This window comes from Tenrec ecaudatus, chromosome 4 (genome assembly GCF_050624435.1).
Source record: "Tenrec ecaudatus isolate mTenEca1 chromosome 4, mTenEca1.hap1, whole genome shotgun sequence".
NCBI lineage: Eukaryota > Metazoa > Chordata > Mammalia > Afrosoricida > Tenrecidae > Tenrec > Tenrec ecaudatus.
Window position 1 is genome coordinate 136,257,025 of NC_134533.1, and position 20,263 is coordinate 136,277,287.

Below are 20,263 nucleotides of genomic sequence, written 5' to 3' on the forward strand. Positions count from 1 at the left end.
GACTGAACTCACTCCTGATCTTTGTTAGCCTTCCTCTTAAAAGACTTCTATTGAGGATTTAAGCTACTGATAAAGATCATCCCCGAGTTTACTACCACATCTACTTTACCTCCGGAAAAATAAATGCCCAAATCCAGAGGCACTTATGCATGTTGGCTTCAGAGCTAACCCTATTTACAGTGACCCTCTCTGCTTGCCCAGGACTTCCGACAGCAAATTTTGTTTTATGCTAAAAAATAAACTGAAGCTATGTTGCATTTCTCTCAGTGGCTTTACATTTAAATGATTCAAGTTCAGGAAGAGAGACTCAGGATAGAAAGTTGTACTTGACTAACCCAGACTTAGTTTATAGAAAATCTCAATTTATTTTTGGATGCAGAAGGTTTTTCTACCAAAACAATCTGTTGGCTTCACTTCCCTGTGATATAATGATGTTGAACTGGAAATGGAACTGTGTGGCAAGGTTGCACTATCCTGGAGAATGTATTTTGAAATCAGGCTGTCATTTTTGTTGAATGTACTTACCTTTGCAAGGTCATGGGACTTGAGTGGAAGTGAAAGCAATACATGATTCCACTACAGACCCAAATCAGGGTTTGATTAACTAGATTAATGATTTTTTAAAAAAAAGGAAGCCACCTCCAAACAGTACTTGAAGTGAAGTGAGACTGGCAGGGAGGGGCAGAATGCAGTAGATTACATGCAGAGCCTTCAAAAGTTCACGGGAATTTTCCAATATCTTTTCATTCCATTTTTCTCAGGACTTTTGAAGCCCCTCCTCTACCCTTGTATTCCAAATGAAAAAACCAGAGAAACAACTAATCTGTAGGACATTCCCTTGGGTGAAGGATGGTGCTGTGTCTCAGGGCCAGGTCGGCACGGCACCCTATATGCTGCTTCTTGCCCACATTCATGTGGGTAACTGGTACACATGCTACCCCACTTCCTTGTGGGTAACAGTTATACTTTTAGGCTACCCAATAGCATGCCCGTCTCCGTTCGTTTCCATTCATCAGTGACTGTGAGCACGCCTGTGTGAGAGCTAGTTCAGCCCTGCAGACGTCAAGGACACACCACGGTGAGAGGTCTGCCCTCTAATGGAGGGGAATAGATCATAGAGATTCGAAAAGACAACTGATGCCTTGGTTCCTTAGCCCTCCTGTAATAGAAATTACTCTGTGTGGGTGGCTTTAAGGAGCCTGGTGGCACAGTTGGACTGCTAACTGCAAGGTTGCTGTTGGAAAGGTTTTCTGCCCCTGTAAAGAGTTACGGTCTGGGAAACCCATAGGGGCACTACCCTGTCCCTGTCCTATGGACCCACTCTAAGTTGGAATCAACCTGATGGCAGGGAGTTTGATTTGGAGTTTGAGCTATAAGCAAAGGTTGTCTTGGTGGCTCTGGAAGGAGACCCTTGTTTCTTTCAATTTAGCCTCAAATTGCTAATCTTCACATGACACATCTATCTCCTCACGCCCCAATTGTGTGCGGTTTTCTGTATCTAATTGACTATTTTTATAGCTCATTAGTGCTCAGATGTAGGATACACCTTACATTGACATGGACTGTTAACACAAGAAAGAAAATTCTATACGCAAATGAGATAGCATTCACAAATTTAGGACAAGAATTCCAACGCACAATTGGAGGAATTACAATTTAATCCCTAACACATGATCATTTCAGATGGTGATAAATGCAAGAAAAGACAGACATAGGTACTTGGGCGAAGATAGGCACTGAGACCATATGGTCAGGGCCGCCTCTCTGGACTGGGCCTCGATGGAAGAGAGCTGGGCATGCACAGAACAGCAAGGACAAAGCTCGCGAGGCAAGAGGCAAGTTGGTTCAAAATAAAGTTTGTTTTCCCACAATATTCCATTTCTGAAGTAGCCTTTCCTCTTCTACTCTTTCCAGTAGAAAGCTCCAAAAGGCTTCCCTGAACTTCAGACTCTTATCCAATCACCACTTGCCCTCTCCACTTGGGTAGCTGATAGGCTTCTGGGATTCGATGTGACCCAAATACAACTTTTGATGACCTCCACGCATATAAACATCTCGTCTCAGGATGGTCCTCAGGTCTTGCTCAAGATGTAAATCTTTATCATCTTCTCTTCTTGTCAATCATTCATTTGACCCATCAACAAATATTACTCACGTCTGACATATCCTAAGGTCCTCTGACACCTACCATCGTTTATTTGGCGATTGTCCCATTTTCAGAAAACAAACAACCCAAAACATACTCAGTGCCACCCTAACAATTTTAAAAGTGTACTGTAGCTCATAATTCAGGATAAAGTGTAGGTATCTGCCCAGGCGGTGCTGCGCCCACTTAGAGAAACCCTGACATCCATCAAAGAACAACCACTCCCACCACTCAGTGCTGCCATTCTGTTCCGATCCGCTTCACTTCTTGCCTCGCCTCCAGCACCAGCTTCCTCTCTGGCCTAGAAATTTGTCTATTTTCTACATCAGAGCCAGAGAGATCTGTTGAGCATGGAACAGATAGCATCACTACTCTGCCTAAAATCTTCCCAAAGCTTTCCATCTCAGAGTAACAAGCAAAAGCCTTGTTAAGCCTAAAAGGCTTTAGTTTCTCTCCCTCGCATTCATTCTGCTTCAGCCACATGGGCTGCACTGATACTCCTCGAACAGGCCACGCACATCCTGGCCTTTGGACTCGGCATCTTCTCGTCCTTCAGCCTACATGGTCTTCTTCCATCTACTCACATGATTTCTCTCTCACCTCATTCAGACCTCTGCTAAATGTCACCTGACCAGAGAAGCTTTCCTAACCACCTCAAAGGTAACTTACCACGCACACCTACCATCGTTCTGTACACACCTACCATTGTTCTGTATACACCTACCCTGCTTTAGTCTTCCTCGTGGCATCTTATATGACTGTGTGTGTGTGTGTGTGTGTGTGTGTGTGTGTGTGGTCATTTCCCATACACATGAATGAGTATCATTGTCTCATATTTACTGGGCCTGAAACCACTGCAGTTGCTCAATTTAAAAACACTTACTGAGTCTTGTGTTCTGGGTATTATGGGAGAGATAATAACTGTACGGGAGAGATGCAATTCAAACTTTTAAAATGATTAAGCATTAGAAGGAAAGAACAAGCTGCATTAAACCACAGAATTGCCTCAGTCTGTGAGTTAATGATTTGAGCGGTATGAACAGTGACTTAAATATAAATTAGCCAGGACCATTTCCCGCGTGAGGGGACGAGAGAAGCAAGTTGATTCCCATGGTGCGGCTCGGAGGTGTCCGAAGGAATGGGAGAATGCCAGAAGAGGTGAAGCAGGAGGTTAGCAGTGTTGCCATGGCAGTAAGGCACAGACAACAATTGTTTATGAGGAGCGAGAAGCTTCTTGGTTGATTAGGATTTGTACTTGTAGTTAAAGGCCACAAGGTTATCTTACAATTTCAATTTAGAAAAAAAAATACATTTTTGAAAAGCCTTCCATCAGCAACAAGACAACAGAAATTTAGATAAAGCAACCTGCGTATGATCCCGCAACCTGGCAGGGGCAAGTCTGAGAACAGATTCAAAGTCGCTTGACTCTCAATATAGGGGGCTCAGTGAATACCATATATTCTCGAGTATAAGCCAACCTAAATATCAGCCAAGGCACTTATTTTTACCACAAAAACTGCATTAAAAATGTGCTGGAAAAACTCGGCTTATACATGAGTCTATATGGTAATAAGCAGAACTAAAACCTGCTCCAGCTAATGACAATGTAATGCAATGACTGCTCTTAGCGAGCAAATCTGGATTGTCCTCAGGAGATACAGGTATCCCAGTCCAGTCTCTGGGATCAGAGGAGACTTCGTGAAGAAACCAAGGTCTCAGCGGGGGTCTTATGTAATAACCTAGGTAGAAGTAGGTAACATGTGGGTATGGGTTAAGGGAAAATAACTGGAAGGCATTTGGGTGGGAGAAAATAATTCAGGCAAGAAAACTATGTGTGCGGTCTTTCTCCTCTACCCCACCATTATGTCAGCGTCGTGGCCACGATGTGAGTCCTCACGAGGTTCCACAAAGCGTCTTTCTCCTGACCAATCAGTACTCACAGAGCACACTGTCTCCCTCGACTAGACCTCATCACAGTCAACCTTTTCAGGGTCCTTGTTGCAGAACCACGAGCCCTGGACAGAGCAGCCCAGCTTTCTCCTCACTGCATCCTTCACTGTGTCTTGGGTAATGCTGAGAGCAGAGTGCGTGCTCAGTAGAGGTTTATCGTTTTGTCTGTTGCTTTTCCCTTTGAATAAAGATGCCTTAAGGTATACTCAGAAGCCTGGCTTCTGCAAAACGCTTTCAATCAGCTGTAATTTAAATGTTGACAGCTCAAACCCACCTTGTGATTCCGTGTAAGAAAGGCGGAGTGATCTCCTTTAATAATTAAGGTCGTTACCAATTGCCACCTGGTCAATTCCTGCATCGGACAACTGCGTGAGTGCAGACTAGAACTGTTCCCTGGCTTTTTCAAGGCCATGACCTTCCAGGTGCAGATTGCCCACCCGGTCTCCCTGAGCACCTCTGAATGAGTTCGAAGTGCCAACCATCTGTTTAGTACTCAGCCAAGAAAAACCCTATAGAGGGCGTCATCTCTCTCTGTCAGGTGGGGTCTCCAGAAGTCAGAGGAGGCTCAGCGACAGCTAATAATGAAAAGCAACCAGCAACAAACAAACTCACTGCCACTGAGTGGATTCCAATTCAGAGCAATCCTATAGGACAGGACAGACCTGCTCCTGTGGGGTTTCTGAGACTAATGCTTTACAGGAGTGGAGAGACCCGTCTTTCGCCCACGGAGCGGTTGGGGGTTGAGAAGTGCTGGTCTTCAAGATAGCAGCCCAACTAGCTTTCCACTACCCAGCAGCCACCAGCCACCAGAGCCCTACCGACAACAGAAGGAGATTTCTATGTCTGTGGTTTAAATGTAGCTTCATCTGAACTTGACCCATTCAGAACATGTTTGCTAAAGTATTCCTGGTTAAAGATTCCCTTTTACCATTTAAAGATCATAGAAAACGTGTTTTTGTAGCAGGGGTTCTTTCTAGAACGCTTTCCTTGGTTCAGTTGCCTTCCATTGTTAGGGACATCAGCATAATTAGCGAAAGAATCCCTTTCAGGTCGATTTTAAATGAAACCATATTTAATTGCAGGTAATTCTTTTACTCCCCTAACCTTCCATCAGCATATATGAGACATGTCAAATGTCTGCAATGTAAATCCACCACCTAAGATGAAATAAAATAGCATATCACCTCCCAAAAGTATAGCGTTATTTCCTTCAGTTGGCCAAAACAAGGAGAGAGGGGCAGGCAATGGAGCCCAAACCAAACGCTCCTTGACCATGAGTCCTGAGTTTCCAGAGACATGGTATATGTTCTTTGTTCTATATGTTCTGGCTAAAAGGCATATCTTATATCAACATTGATTTCTCATTTCTAGCATTTTACTGGTGGCCAAAGTAATTTATTTCAGCCTAAAAAGCTCTATTCCCAAATTCACGGTGCTCAGAAGCTAGCCTTAGTTGAATAAAGCCTCCACAAAGGAGTTAAGTCACCACATCTGTATTGAATGAAGCAAGGAAGGGCCCTTGATGTGGCATTTGACTGGGTAAGTAACTTCAGCCTTCAAAGGTGAGTGGGATGTTATTTTCCCTGGAGTTCTAATTTAGCTTCACTGTGTCCTCGTAGCAGCTTCCATTCTCAGCCTCGTGCTTCTGCGGGGACCGTCGTCTCAGTGATGGTGTGTGGCGTATGCCTTGCATATAACTAGGGCTATGGATAGACGATCCCTCTTCAGAAACACCCTATTTCTCTGTTCTTTGAGGAGGCCTGGCCATTTCAAGAAGGCATCTTGTCGACCTCTCGGAGTTTGGCCCTAAAGGGCAATGTTTTTGAACCTGTCACCAGTGCAGGCCAGATTTGTACTAGTCCATCTTTTTCCCAGGGGTCATTGCATCACTCCACTTGTAAATATGGAGAAAGAATGGTACGGTGCTTACGAGTTGGTCTTCGATACACATGGTCTGCAGTTTGAAACCATCAGCAGCGCGGGACGAGAAAGACTGAGTCTCTACTCTCATAAACAGTTACAGTCTCAGAAACTCACAGCAGGGTCACTATGAGTCACCATTGACTCCATGGCAGTGAGTTTATTATATACATAATAGTATCCATGTGGTTGTGTATATTAGAAGTTAAAAAATAGAATAATAATTTTTAAGCACATTCTGAAACCAAGCATCTATAATTTAGATTTAAGAGCATAGTTATGGTAATTTCACATAATAACAACACATTATCAAACATAGTTAGGAAGATTAATGACTAAATACTTCCTGTCTCTTGATGCCTAATGTTTAAGCATTTACAATAAGCATGATATAATCCATTTTTATTTTTATTTTGGTTTTTAGTCTTTCTTACAAAAATGCAAAGCAAAGAGCACAGGTATTCATAAGAATAAAAACAAATATTTTAAAGTCCCTTCACCTAATATCTGCATATAATATTCACTTATCTATTTTTGAGGTAATGTTATTTTATGAAAATTTCTAGAAATAAGAGCTTTGGAAAGAGTGAGTAAAATTGTCAACTTCTACATCTTCTATTTCCAATCGTGTCCATTGATGAAACACTGCTAAGGACTTTATCTAGACCTGTAAATTTCTTCTTGAGCCCTGATGGGCTTATGGGCTAGGTCAACAGTCTAAACCCACCCAGGCCTGCAGCAGAAAGATGAGGCTGCCCACTCCTGTAAGGCTAAAGTCTCAGACACCCAAAGGCGGCAGTTCTACCCTGTCCGGTAGGGTCTCTGCAAGTTGGAACTGACTCTGTATCAGTGGTTTTTGTTTTCTTTTGTTTGGAGTTTATAAATTCTCTTCTGAGCCACCTAAACCTGTCGCTAGACTGTTCCCTTGAGTTCTTGATCTTCACTGACACCACGTGTGTTGCCTGCAGAGAACATCACTAGCATATTCCACAGTGTGCGGGGCGATTTATACCCCATTCTCTTGTCCCCAGTCGGGTCCGAATGCAGGGTACCTCTGGTGGGGACTCTTCTTCCTGAGGATAGCCTTCTCGAGTGTTCAGAATTTCTGATATGTAAGAATTTTAAAAAGCAATAGCTACCTTAAATGTTCTCTTTCGTGTCCTCAGGCACATCCTTGTCTACATGGAGAATTGGAATAATTTCCTTCATCCATTACATTTTGTTGAAGGTGTTCTCTCTTTCTAATGCTTCCTTGTTTCAGGGAAACGTCTCTGGGTCTCCTGCTCTGCTGCTTGTCTCTTGTACATTCTCATCATGGAGATACGAGGAGTAGTGTGTTCTAAGTTGGGAACTTAGCAATGGAGACAATATAGTTATAGTTTTCCTCATCCTAGACTGTCTCCACTGTTTAAAATTCCTAAAGCATGAACACTTGGGTTTAGAAAACGAAATATGATAGTCAGTGTAAAAAGTGGGCCATTGAAATCTTACACGCATGTCTTAAATATACCTGTTTTAAAAAGTCAAATCTCTACCTCAACGACATACTTGCTGTCTTGTAAATGTTTATCTGTCCAGTTGCATGCAACAGTGGGAACCATAACTGTCTTGTAAGTAAGTCTCTTATTACTGAGAGAGCCCTCTTAACTCTTTTACTACCTGTGATTTTATATACCTTGTTTCAAAGTCTACACCTTCATTTTTATTAATGTCTGTGGTAGTTATGAAGGGGTGGAGTCTAGCCTGTCAATCAGGTTGCAGCTTGATGACCTCATTTAGAGGTGCCATGGGGGGTGGGGGGAAATGGCTCACCGAAGACTGTCCACTTAGTCTTCCTGATGAAAAGACACATGGAGCTACACTGGAGCCCTGGAGCTAGAGGAGCCATGTAGAAACCCCTACCAGCATTGAGATGTTGCCATTGAATCCACAAGACTTCCCACCCACTGGCCTCTGATCTTCCTTCATTCAGTGTCATTGCATGTGTTGTGTGAGTCTGAAGAGAAATTTATAGATTGGTATCAGACATATGGGCTTACATTGAACTTATGGACTTTGTCTGGTCTGGGATGGGGTGTTTTCTCAATATACAATTGCTCTTTTATATAAAATTCTTTCTCATACACATATCAATGTCTATGAATTTGGTTCTCTAGTCAACCCTGACCAATACACTGTCATCTGGTTTAAATTTTAGCATTTAGTTCTTAAAAAATACTTTTTCTTGCAAAGATGTTTAATATGGATTTATAAAAATTCACTTAGCATATTGTTATTAAAGAAGAAATGTTAAAAGAATGTAAAAACATATTTTCATAGGTTAAGTTATAAACTTTTAACAAGAGTATGTCATCAACATGGAGTAATTTTTAGATGTCATTTCATACAATTTTTGGTGTTCAGGAACCCTGAATTTTTGTGTTGTATAACATTTGAATTTTTTTAAGTAATTGTTAACAGAAAGATTTTTGTACATATAAACAAGATTGTTAATAGTATGGAAAAACAGAGAAAATAGAGGAGCTAAGCCAATTTTAAGGTGAAAAATAAGGTAAAGGGAATTAGTCTACTCATTGTTAAGGACAGGACCAGATAGCATTTCATCCCATTGTGTGTGAATTCACCATGATTCCGGAGTCAATTTGACAGTAGCTAACAACAGTACAACATGGAACTCTAACAATAAGATGAGTGAGACCAAATGCACAATCAGAAATAACTTGTGTTGTCTTATTTAGGGTTCTCTATTTTACTTCTCTAGGTTCTAATATCCACTGCAATGTATACACAGAACTCACAGACAAAATTCATGACTGCAGGGTTTTTTAAGGCAGCAAATAAGTTGTTATGAGAGATGCTCAGGGTTGCGGTGTTTATCGGGGCATGTTACCAAGTTCTCTCAAGTCTAAAAACTGCCCAAAGGGCATACCACTGTGTTATAAGCCGCCTTCTGAAGACATTCCATTTACGCTCTGTGAGTTAGCAAATCCAGCTACCTGATTAAAGGGCCCAGAGGCACCCCACTCCAGTAAGCCCAACTTCCCCAATTAAGTTCCCAAAGGCACCTCACTATGCAAGCCAGTCTCCTCCATAAAAGAACTCAGCTTTACTTGCTCCAGGAATTAGAAAGCCCATCATTCTGGTCCATACTCTGGTTCCTGGTCCTGCTGCTGCTCTTCTGATGTCATATCTGTCATCTGGATCCAGGAGGTTCACTGCACAGGAATCCTGGGTCGAGAGGACACACTTCACTCCTGGCTTTTGCTGGTAATCTGGTCCGTATTCCTGCCTCTCAGAGATCTAAATTTTATGTACAGCAGAATGACATTTCAGGGACTCCTATTTTCAATTACTCACAGGTGAACCCTATCAGTATCTCCCTCCACCTTCTTACTGGACCCATGCAGGGAAAGGTCATTTGGTGGGAATTAGAGACTTTAACTCAAGAGCCACGCTAAATGATTTACTGCCCCTGCAAGACCCACCAAAATACACTCAACTAATCATCTCAACCTAAGTCTCATCCCACATGCAAACATTAGCTCAAGATGAGCATGGCTTTTTTCTAAAACTTTTATAGGAAAAAAAAAAGGAGAAAATCCGCAGGACTCAGGGCTGAGTAAAGTGTTTTTAGACTTGACCCCACATGGCCCTGTGAAGTCATTGCCCTTCTAGCTATAGCTATATAACTTTCACGAAGTGATGGATGGTAGAGAGGTTCTTGTAGCCTAGCAAGGAGACCGAACAGTTCTGCTAACGCATATAAGGCACATGGAGCTCTTTTTAGCTAGGACGATGCAAATAAGCTGTATAGAATTCTTGTAGGGGCGAGACAGTTGTGCCATCCTGCTAGGAGGCTTAAATGGCCAGCACCAACCAGAGTCTGGATGAGAGCTTGTCCCTTTTGGGCCCTATGCTGAGCACCTCTTAGGAAACACTTGAAGCAAGCTGTGCTGGCAGACCCAGGGAGCAAAAGAACCAAGTATTTTCAGGCAGCTGGCTTGCTGAAGGAGTGTCTTTGGCACTTGATGGCAGAGTTAAAGAGCATGTTAACAGTTGTCCTAGCAGAGCTGAGACTAAGGGTTGCAGGTTGAGGACCCCGAGAGAGGGCTGCCTTGACATGGTCAAGAGGCTGTCTGATGAGAGCATCGTACCTTGAGTCGCTCCAGCTCTTTTAGCTAATTTTGATCCTGAGTGGTAACCTGTTAAATCGCTAAGAACCCTCACAATCATCAGTATGTTCTGTGAGTTCTGGATGATTGTGGCAACACATATTCGAACTGAAAACACAATAAGAGAATGCCATGGGAGGCCTGGCCAGGTGTCAGAACTGGGAGAATGGAGGACAAGCCATGTTTGCGCTTCACTTCACAGGGATTAACAGTCTTGGACTGATGCTGCTGCTCTAGATTCTCATCTCCCCTCCATGTCAAATTCGAGAGCCTCTCAGCAAACACAATCCAGAAAATGACGAATTAATTGATTGCATTTAATCAAGGTACACACATTTGTTGTGCAAAAGAGTTGTCTACGATACCCATATCTGACAAAAGACTAGCATCTGGAGGATACAGAGAATTGCAGCAGTAAGTCCTCAGAGAATTTGCAGAAATTCAAGCGAGATTCAGGAGGTGATGTAGAATGAAGGAGACGATGAATGTCAGCTGGATCTTGGCTGAAAGCAGCAAGTAGCAGAAAGAGTTTTAGCTGGGTTTTATTGACGACACAAAGGCTCTTGACTGTGTGGCTCATAATAAACAAGCACTTAATTGCGATTCTGCAAAACTTGTACAGACACCAAAAGTAAGTCATTAGAATAGAACAAGTGGATACTGTGTGGTTTAAAATAAGGCAAGGTGTGTGTCACCATTGTATCCTTCCACCATAGGTGTTCAGTCTCTGTGTTAGGCCGGGTTGACTAGGGAACCAAATCCAGAGACAATTATATATGTTAAAGAGAGAGCCTTATGTCAAAGGGTGATTGTATATTAAGAAAGCATCCCAGACCAGTCCAGCTCAAGCCTATAAGCCCAATATTAGCCCATACATCCACTACTAGTCCAGAAATCCTTCTTCAGACTCACACAGTCACATGAACGATGCACAATGCAGGAAGACCACAGGCCAGTGGGTAGAAAGTCTGTGGAAGCATCTCACCACTGGCACAGGTGTGTGCACGCATCTCCTGCAGCTCTCTGAGTGGCTCAACAGCAGGAAAGGGAACGAGAGAGAGAGAAAGAGAGGTAAAGAAAACATTGACATTATCAAGGCTGCGGTATTTTCAGCCACCTCATATGCTTGTGAGAGCAAGGTAGTGAATATTAAAGACCAAAGAAGAATCAATGCATTTGAATTGTGGTGCTGGCAGAGAATGATGCAAGTACTGTGTGTGATACCGAAGAGCAAACACGCCTGTTTGGGGAGTTGTGCAGCCAGCATGCTTCCTAGCTATAAGGAAGACAAGACTGTGCCTCACATACTTGTCATTTGCCATACGTAAAGCAAAGGGTCAGCAAAAAGAGGAAGCTCTCCGATGAAACGGACTGACACAGTGGCAGCAACAATGGACTCCAACCTAGCAGCAGTTGTAAGGATGGTGCAGGACCCAGCAGTGTTTCCTTGTTTTATACATAAAACTCTATAAGCAGAAACGGACCTGACGATGCCCAACAACAACAACTCTAGCAAGGAGTTTGGGGTTATCTTTTAAAATGAAGCATGGAAGGCTCTACAGTGCAGCGACTGTACTCCTAGGAATTTTTCATGCGTAAACCTGCATGTCAGTGTTTTTGCAGCTGCTCAATTCCTAATAGCCAAAAGCTGGAAGCAACTTGGAAGAGCGGCACATGCAAACAGCGGAATGCTGCTCGGCAATCGAAAGAAACCAACATTGGCACATGGGACAACCTGGAAGAATTGTTAGAGAATTATGCTGAGTGAACCACAACCATACCATGTGGTTCCATTTACCTAGCAGCCTCAAATGACAAATTATGGACATAAAGGAGAGATTATTGCTGACCACGCAGTGTGGACAAAAGGGAAGTGGGTGTGGCTATAGAAAGGGAAAAGAGGCATGTGGTGAGAGAAATTAACTCCATCCTGATGTGGCTGTTAGATTGTCTATCAACTTGACCCTGTGTGAAAGTACAGAGGGAGAGTTCTGTCCTTCAAACTGGCTGCAGCCTGATGATGCCTCCTTGGGGGTGTGGCCTTTTCTACAAGAAAGACAGTGAGAGCATCTCAATCCACTCTTGCCCTTAGCCTTCTTCCTTGCTAGGGCTCTGTATTTTCCTCCAGAAGTGGCCTCACATCAACTGTCGATATGGAGGGTTTCCACCAAACTCGAATCCACCCTCCGCTGCTCTCCCTGTGTTCTCCCGCCAGCCTGCGCTCGCTCTGCTTCCCACCTCCCCTTTCTACCCATTGCCCAGCATGATGCGAGGGTGAGGCAGGCTCCAGCCAGCATGGAGTCATGCACTTGAGTTGGACGGAGCTGGGATCCTTATTGATATAAAAGTACTTCTTGATATAAAATGTTTTCTTTTATATGTGTGTGTATAACATATATACACCTGTATATATACACACACATAAGTATTGCTGGTTTTGTATCTCTAGAGAGCCCAGCCTAACATAATTTTCTGACTATATCAATAAGAACATCTGCATTGTGACATTGAAAAGTGACACAGGATTTCTAAGTTTTGTCTCTTACAACTGTTTGTCAAGCGACAATGATCTCAAAAGTTAAAACTTAATTTAAAAAGGACAGTTTTGTCTCCAAATTGTGAATATCAATCCAATCACATGAGAATACGTCATGCAAAATGCACAGAGTTCACAGTTCCCTTTTGGTTTTCCCTGCAAGGTTTGCGTGGAGCAATCGCATTTGCCTTAGCAATTCGGAACACAGAGTCTCAGCCCAAACAAACGATGCTTACCACCACACTGCTCATCGTCTTCTTCACCGTCTGGGTATTTGGAGGAGGGACGACACCCATGCTGACGTGGCTTCAGATCAGGTCAGTGGCGCTGTCTAACAAAGGAAAGAATTACAGCAATGGCTGTGTTGGTTGATTTCCGATATTGCTGCCTTGGTCAAGGGCACAGTGGCAGGTCTGTACACTAACGTTCCCTGGGGTAAATCTGATCTTCACTCATAAGGCCAAACAGTGATTATACATTGCCCGGTCGACTGACTTTTCCAAGGGCCCTAGCAATCCCAAGATGACGTCTGTTTATGTCACTACAAATGTATTTGCTTTTTCATTCTTCATTTCAACATGTTTACTTGGGCGCCATGCAGTATCCTGTCACCTGATAACAGTGAGTGAGACCTGGGTGTTGTCCTAAAGATACTCACAGTGCAGTCGAAGTTTTGCAGAGAAAGCTGCAGTGGTGAGGACAAAGGGAAGGCAGAGCACAGTCAGGGGAGAAAGCTATCATTCAAGGAAGAGCTACTTCTTTGGAGCGTTCGGTGGTTTGTACATGCTTGTGGTGCAACAACACGTGTGTTGTGCCTTTTTGTGGCTCTGTGCGTGTGGTTACGCTTGGTTTTATTTTGTTTATAATTCTTCACAACCTTTAGAATAAAATTAGAGACATGGGAAATGCTTAAAACATTTGATCAGTGAACAATTAGCAGCATGTCCAGCCAGAGGGATGCTGTAGACACAAATTAGACATTTTCTCACAGGAAAGGGAGATCGAGATGCAGCCAGTTGAAGGAAGCTCTGATAAACAGTACCTGAGAGATCATTGTCGTAAACCTGAGGTGGGCAGGAAGCAGGCAATTGACAAGAATGGCTGCCTGTACTAATGGTCGAAATACATTTATTTTCAAATATCGCTGTCTTCATTAAGTGTTTCTTTGACTGGTATCCTCGTATTCACGTGCCAAACCACAGCAGTGTTTAAGGTGAATTTCATTTTATTTCTCAAGTACATGCATGTTGATAATCACGTAGCTGCTCACTAATGCTCTGTAAGGAGAATGATGCCCACCACATCTAGCCAAAATCAAACACCAAACACACTGCCATTGAGTCTATTCTGATTCATGGCAACCCTAAAAGGCAGGAGGGTAAAGCTTCCCCTGGGGCTTTTCAAGACTGTTACTCTTCGTGGGGTCAGAAAGCCTCGTCCTTTTTCCTGCGGGGCTGGTGGTTTCAAACTGCTGACCTTGACTTTTGCAGCCCAGCACACCATCACTACACCACCACATCTGACAGGAAGAAAGAAAAAAAAAAGTCCATCTGACAGGGAAAATTCTTCTAGGAAAATTCTCATGAATAAGCATTCTGTTATTCCAGCATCTAGCATAGTGCCTGGCCCAGAGTAGGCATTGAACGCATAATTGCGCCTTGAAGGAACTAATAAGTATCATCACAAATGCAAACTGCCTCTATTAAATGCTTGTGATGATTTTCCATCCATCTGACAAGGAAGAAGCAGACCTAGTCCTCACACATTTAATTTAAGAAAGGCTATGCTTAGACCTGGCCACATAACTGTGCTTCAAAGTTTAAGGTTTAAACCAAACTCAACAGGGAAAAACTCTTAGAGTACAGTGAATATTGCTAAACATATAAAAATGCATCGACCAACAGTGAACTAAGAGTGTTTTGAAAGGCTTGTTGAATTATTTTCTGGGCCTATAAATGTGACCTGCCATTTCTTTCACAGTGGTACTCACCTGCAGGCTCCCATGGATGAGTACACATGTTACCTTGACTTTAGAGTTCTTGGTCCTCTATGAACTCTTAGCAAGATAGTGATGTGTTCAGGATTCTGGAAAATAAAACCCAGTAAGTGAATATATGCATGAGGAAAAAAAAAAAAAAGCAAAGCTGGAGGACACTGATTCTCACAAGATAAAAATACTGAACATTCCATCAGGTAAATTGACATATTTTGAACCCCAAAGTAGTTGTGTTAAAAATTTGCTTAAAATAATTCAACTTGTTTTCTACTATTGGTATTCTCTACTTCTAAGAGGTTCTACTCAAATTCGTATTATGTATTAGTTTAAAGTGTTAAGCTAACTCTCTCTAAAGAGTTTTTCAAAGGCCTCTCTTGGTTTCAAATAAATATCAAAATGTGCACAGCCTCTTGTATCTGTATCAGCAGGAAGAGCAGAGTACAATAGTGGGGCTTTAGACAGGTAGAGACAGTAATCTAATTTATAAAACTCAAAAACAAACCTATTACCACTGAGTGAATGCCAGCTCACCACAACCCTATCTAGAGTTTCTAAGACTGTGGAATCTTTAGAGCAGCAGACAGCCTCATCTTTCTCTGGTAGAACAGCTGCTGGATTTGAACCACTGACTTTGTGGTTACAACCCACTGTTTGAGTCACCGGGGCCCTAACTTCCAGTTATAGGATAAGTCAAATAAGGAAGGATAGTGATGTCAGCCATAGTGTCCAGGGGTGAAGGTTCCAGAGATTAGCTGGCAGGCCAAGTAAATACAACCTGCTAGGTCTGGATCAGTGCACGAGGTTGCATGGTCATGGAGATGGTCCAGCGGAAATTGGCTCCAAATGGCCATGGTGATTGAATGTCAGACTTGCTAGTCAACCAGGAGGGGACTGTATTAGGGGTAGGACTGTGGTATGTTTGAAGGAAAGAATGACTTGTCTCCAATCCACTGGGAAAGCTTGAAATTCCAGGTGAGAACCAGAACATATACCTGAAGCCAAGACAGAAGGTCAGTCATAAATAGAAGCCATGGGCCCAGCCATGGGGCCAAACCAGAGGGGAGGAAGCTACATCTCATAGATATGTAGATGTCCAGAAAATCAACCAAGACACATAGTATACAAGGCAACAAGACCAAGTTAAAACCAGTGGCTCTCAAACTCATAAGAGTATCAGAACTACCTGGAGATCTTATTAAAACCCAGAGTGCATGGCCCACCCAAGATTTTCTGATTCAGGATCAGGCCTAGAACAGAGTTGAAGAATTAACATTTCCCTCCGTTGTAGGCAATGCTGATGCTGTCGATCCTAGGAGCACTCCTGAGAACCGTTGGTCTAAACTTCCCACCCCTGATGAAGCAGGGTCAATATGAAATACTTCCATATTTGACTAGAGTTGCCCAAACCCAGGCACACCTGTGCCCACAGTTTAAATTCTCAGTGGGAGGCGGGATCTAATTTTAGGAAAAGTAATTTTACATTGATCAAAGAAAGGAAAAGTGACATTAGCATACAATCAGAAAAGAGTAGGATCCGAAGCTCTTGTGTGTAGAATCACAAACACACGCGCGCGTTTACCACAAATTTGGTTCAGAGATAGTATACTGATGCTGTCATATGTTTCTCTCTGCTGTCATGGCTTATAATGTTATCAGAGACATCCTCAATGGCATTACAGTTTTTAATTTCATAGCAGCCCATCTCTCAGGCTATATTTAGCCAGGCCTTGCTTGTTTACAGAGCAACATTTCATTAACTGACTTTCATGTCAGGTTTTTCCCATAAAACACTCGAATGTAAGTAAATTGTAGCTTTAATAAAATGACACAAAAAGGGGAAACCCAAGGGGCATGAATGTAAATGTGACATCAAATGAGCCCAAGCATCATCACTTAGCGCACTATGTGTTTACACGGTTTACACAACCATTCCTCCTTGATTTCTTTTTTAAATTCTGCATCTCTTTTCCGTATATTATTAAGAATGTACTTAAGTTGCGTTTGTATCCCTGCAAAAGTTGCCACTCAGCCAAACTATCCCAGTAGGCTGCAAATGAAATATTTCATATAGGCTAAAATGTGATGCTATTAATATGAGTTGCACTTTGAGAGAAATAATTTTGAAACAGCAATGAGCCTGTGCTAAGAGAAAATCTGAGTGGTTTTTATATGTAAAACAACTTCTCTACCAATGATATCTTGTCTTAAAGACAATGTAGAGCACTTGCCAGAAGTTGGTTGCTTTTCTTTAAATAAGAATAAAATGTTCTTTACTGAAGCATTTATGACAAATCATACTTCTTTGTTTCCTACCATTTTGAAGAAAAATAAAGGAATCCAACATTATTTGGGAGGTTGGCTGCGGGTTTCTTGATTAGAATCTGGATCTCCTCTTCTGGGAAACACAGTAGTACCAGTGGTGGAGTGAGGACATCCCACCCCCAATATCTACGGAAGAGCCTCTCTGTTAACCAGGGAACAGGAGAGCAAAGGTGTCAGGCTACGCCCTGCAGAGCCAGCAAACGGAATTATCCCCCAACTGATCACACATGTCTACAAATAGACCCCAAGGCTCAATAAGGTATAGCCTTCTCCCAGTGACCCTAGATCATTAACTTTGGAGTGGTAACCTTGTCCTTGCTTTAGGCACCTCACAGAGCTATCTCAGCTTCAGCAAACGGCACAGAGAACAGAGTCTCGAATACCAGCAGACCTCTTCTGGACACCCTATGTAGGAATGTGGGGTTCATCCCTCAAAGTCTCTGGCCCACAATGAGGAGAGGGTTACACACCAAAGTTAACACAGAGTTTGTCCTCCAAGTGGTGTTACAGAGCACTGGCACCCAGTGCCTTCTCCAGCTTCCCGGTGTGGGCCTCTGAGCCGCAAGAATAACCACCTTTATGGAGTTCTTGTCAATGCCAGATCTCACATAATCAAATGCAAGTCACTTCCCTTCCACGTGCCTCAACGCACAAGGTATGAAACAGACAGTAGAATACTAGCCGCCTCCTCAGGGGGTGCAGCTTGCCAAAGTCACTCATGGTTGCATCACGGTTGAGCCTCAGAGCAAGAACTCTGCCCAGACAGACCGAGTCCAGAGCCCGCACATCAGCATAGTCTCCTGCCGTCTTGAGTAAATGAGCTTATTCCTGATGCCAGCAATCTTCCTGATTAGCGAATCCTCTGGAGAAAAGGAGATGTACTTTTACAACCAAGACAGACCTGCTAAAAACAAACACAGGAAATCTTCATCCATCATGAGTGATTGGGCTGGCTTACTCATGCAGCATATTTTTTACATTTTTATTTCGACCTGTACTAGAAGTTTGAAAGGTAAACAGGGCCAACCCTGGCCCAGTGTAGCTAGTAGGGAAGTTTGTCTTCTTCAGTTCTGGCCTTGGTGTCCTTTGTCACCTGCATGTACATCTCTTAACCTCATTTTTTATTCCACGCCAGTGTATGTTGGGCCTCTTCGCCAATTCAACCAAACAAAACCACTGCATCTGCTGGCCTGTGTTCACTGCAAAGCATTGCTTTACCCCAGAATTATGCACTCAGCAGTGGACATAGGCCAATGTTCAAGGGTTCTGGAGTGCAGGGCTTCACGTATCATTGCTGTAATTAAATATTTAAATACTATTTTGGTTTGTGGTCTATTCCCATTTGATAGCATTTCAGAGTGTTTTCTTTATCATTGTACCCACTGGCTACAGGCTTTTTAGTAAGCGCTGTCATGTGAATGCATACCCCGACAGAAAGGGAAATGTTAGTAATATGTTTAATCTCAACTTGTTGCAGCTGTTGCTAGTTATCGTTGGGTTGGTTCCAAGTCACTGTGATCCTATGGACAACAGAACAGAACATTGCCCAGTCTACACCATTCTCACAATTTTTACATTATTACAGACAATGGCAATCCATCTTATCGGGGGGGTCTTCTTTTGTATGCTGACCTTCTACTTTACCAAGCATAATGCACTACCAGTGATGTTGTGCTATAATTTCCACATTTTGTCTGATTTTTTTTTAAATCATTTTATTCTGGGTTCATATAGCTCATACATGAATTGCATCAAGCATATTTATACAAATATTGCCATCATCATTTTCTAAACATTTACTCTCTATTTAAGCCTTTGGTATCAGCTCCTCTTTTCCCCCCTCCCTCCCCATTCCGACCCTTGTAACTGTTGTTAAATTATAAATTATTATTATTTTCATATCTTACACTGACTGCTGTAAGAAGGCATGGCCTTCACCCACGCCTCTGTTGTTTATCCCCTGGCTGGGGCAGGGCGGGGGTTGCAGGAGTGGGAGGGGAAAAGTTATGCGTTGATCATTGTGATAGCTTTCCCCTCCTGCCCACACCATCCCCCAACTCTCCTGGTATCGTTACTCCCATTTCTGTTTCTGAGGGGTTTATCTGACTTGGATCCCATGTGTTGTGAGCTCTTATCAGTACTACTGTAGGTGTTCGTGGGCCAGAACCAAAAGACAGGACTGAGGTCATGATAGTGGCAGGGGGGAGGGGGTCACCTTTCTTTGGAATGGTACAAATATGGATGCCTTCCAGCTGATTGATCAGGTAACCCTCCTCCAAATTTCTTGCCATATGAGTTAGAACTAACATCACTGAATTATCTCAGTTGATACTCTGTCAATTCCTGAAACCTTGTTTGTTTGTTTGTTTGTTTTGGGGTTTTTTTTTTGTTTTTGTTTTTAGCTAATGCCTTCATTGCAGCTTGGACCTCTTCCTCCAGTACCATTGGATCTTGATCATATCACACCTCTTGAGATGGTTGAATGTCATCCAGGTGCTTTTTAGTACAGAGCTTTGTGTATTCTTGCCATTTTCTTTTAATGCTTCCTGCATCGTTCAAAATGCTTGCTCATAGAATTCATCAGTATTATAACTTGAGGCTTGAATTGTTCCTTCAAGTCTGTCCATCAACTGTGCTCTCAGATGAGAACAGTGAAACTGCTTATCTCCCTGTAGACTTTCCTTATTACTGAGATGATGAAATGTCAGTTCAATACAATGGAGCAAAACCTATAATTAAGTTTCCTCAATATCTAACTGCTTTCTTTCTAGTTTCCTTTATAGCAGCTAAGTTTCATGCTTAACAATTTGCTTTGTCAGATTATTAACACAGCAAATAAGCATGTCCTCTAGAATGAGCCAGTGCTCGTCCGAGCCCTGCCTCCCTCTCTCCCCAGCTGTGGGACCTTTTGCAATGCACGAAGCCTCTCTCTATGCCTTACATTCTTAGGAGCAAAAGTGGGTTAATAATAGTTCCTACCTTTTCACATTGTTATAAGGATTAAGTGTGGCATGTGTAAAGAACCTAACGCTCACAGAAAATACTCAACAAATGTTTCTGTAACAATACCCAAATGGCCACCTATAAACCTATCCTTATCCAAATACTTTTCTACTATCTAATATATACCATACATACACGTAAATGCTATTAATTAATTGTATTGTGAAAACGTAGTTTACATGGAAAATAGAAAGAAAAGTGCTCTGTGGCGTTTTGTT

General features: G+C 42.6%; 1 protein-coding gene across 1 annotated transcript in view; it reads left to right on the top strand.

The window, feature by feature from the left end:
* Positions 1 to 20,263, top strand: part of SLC9A9 (solute carrier family 9 member A9) — an 826,675-nt gene that overhangs the window by 529,166 nt on the left and 277,246 nt on the right. The window contains exon 12 of the mRNA XM_075546794.1: positions 12,888 to 13,041. Coding sequence (XP_075402909.1) covers positions 12,888 to 13,041 — 154 coding nt within the window. The remainder of the gene's footprint in view (positions 1 to 12,887; positions 13,042 to 20,263) is intronic.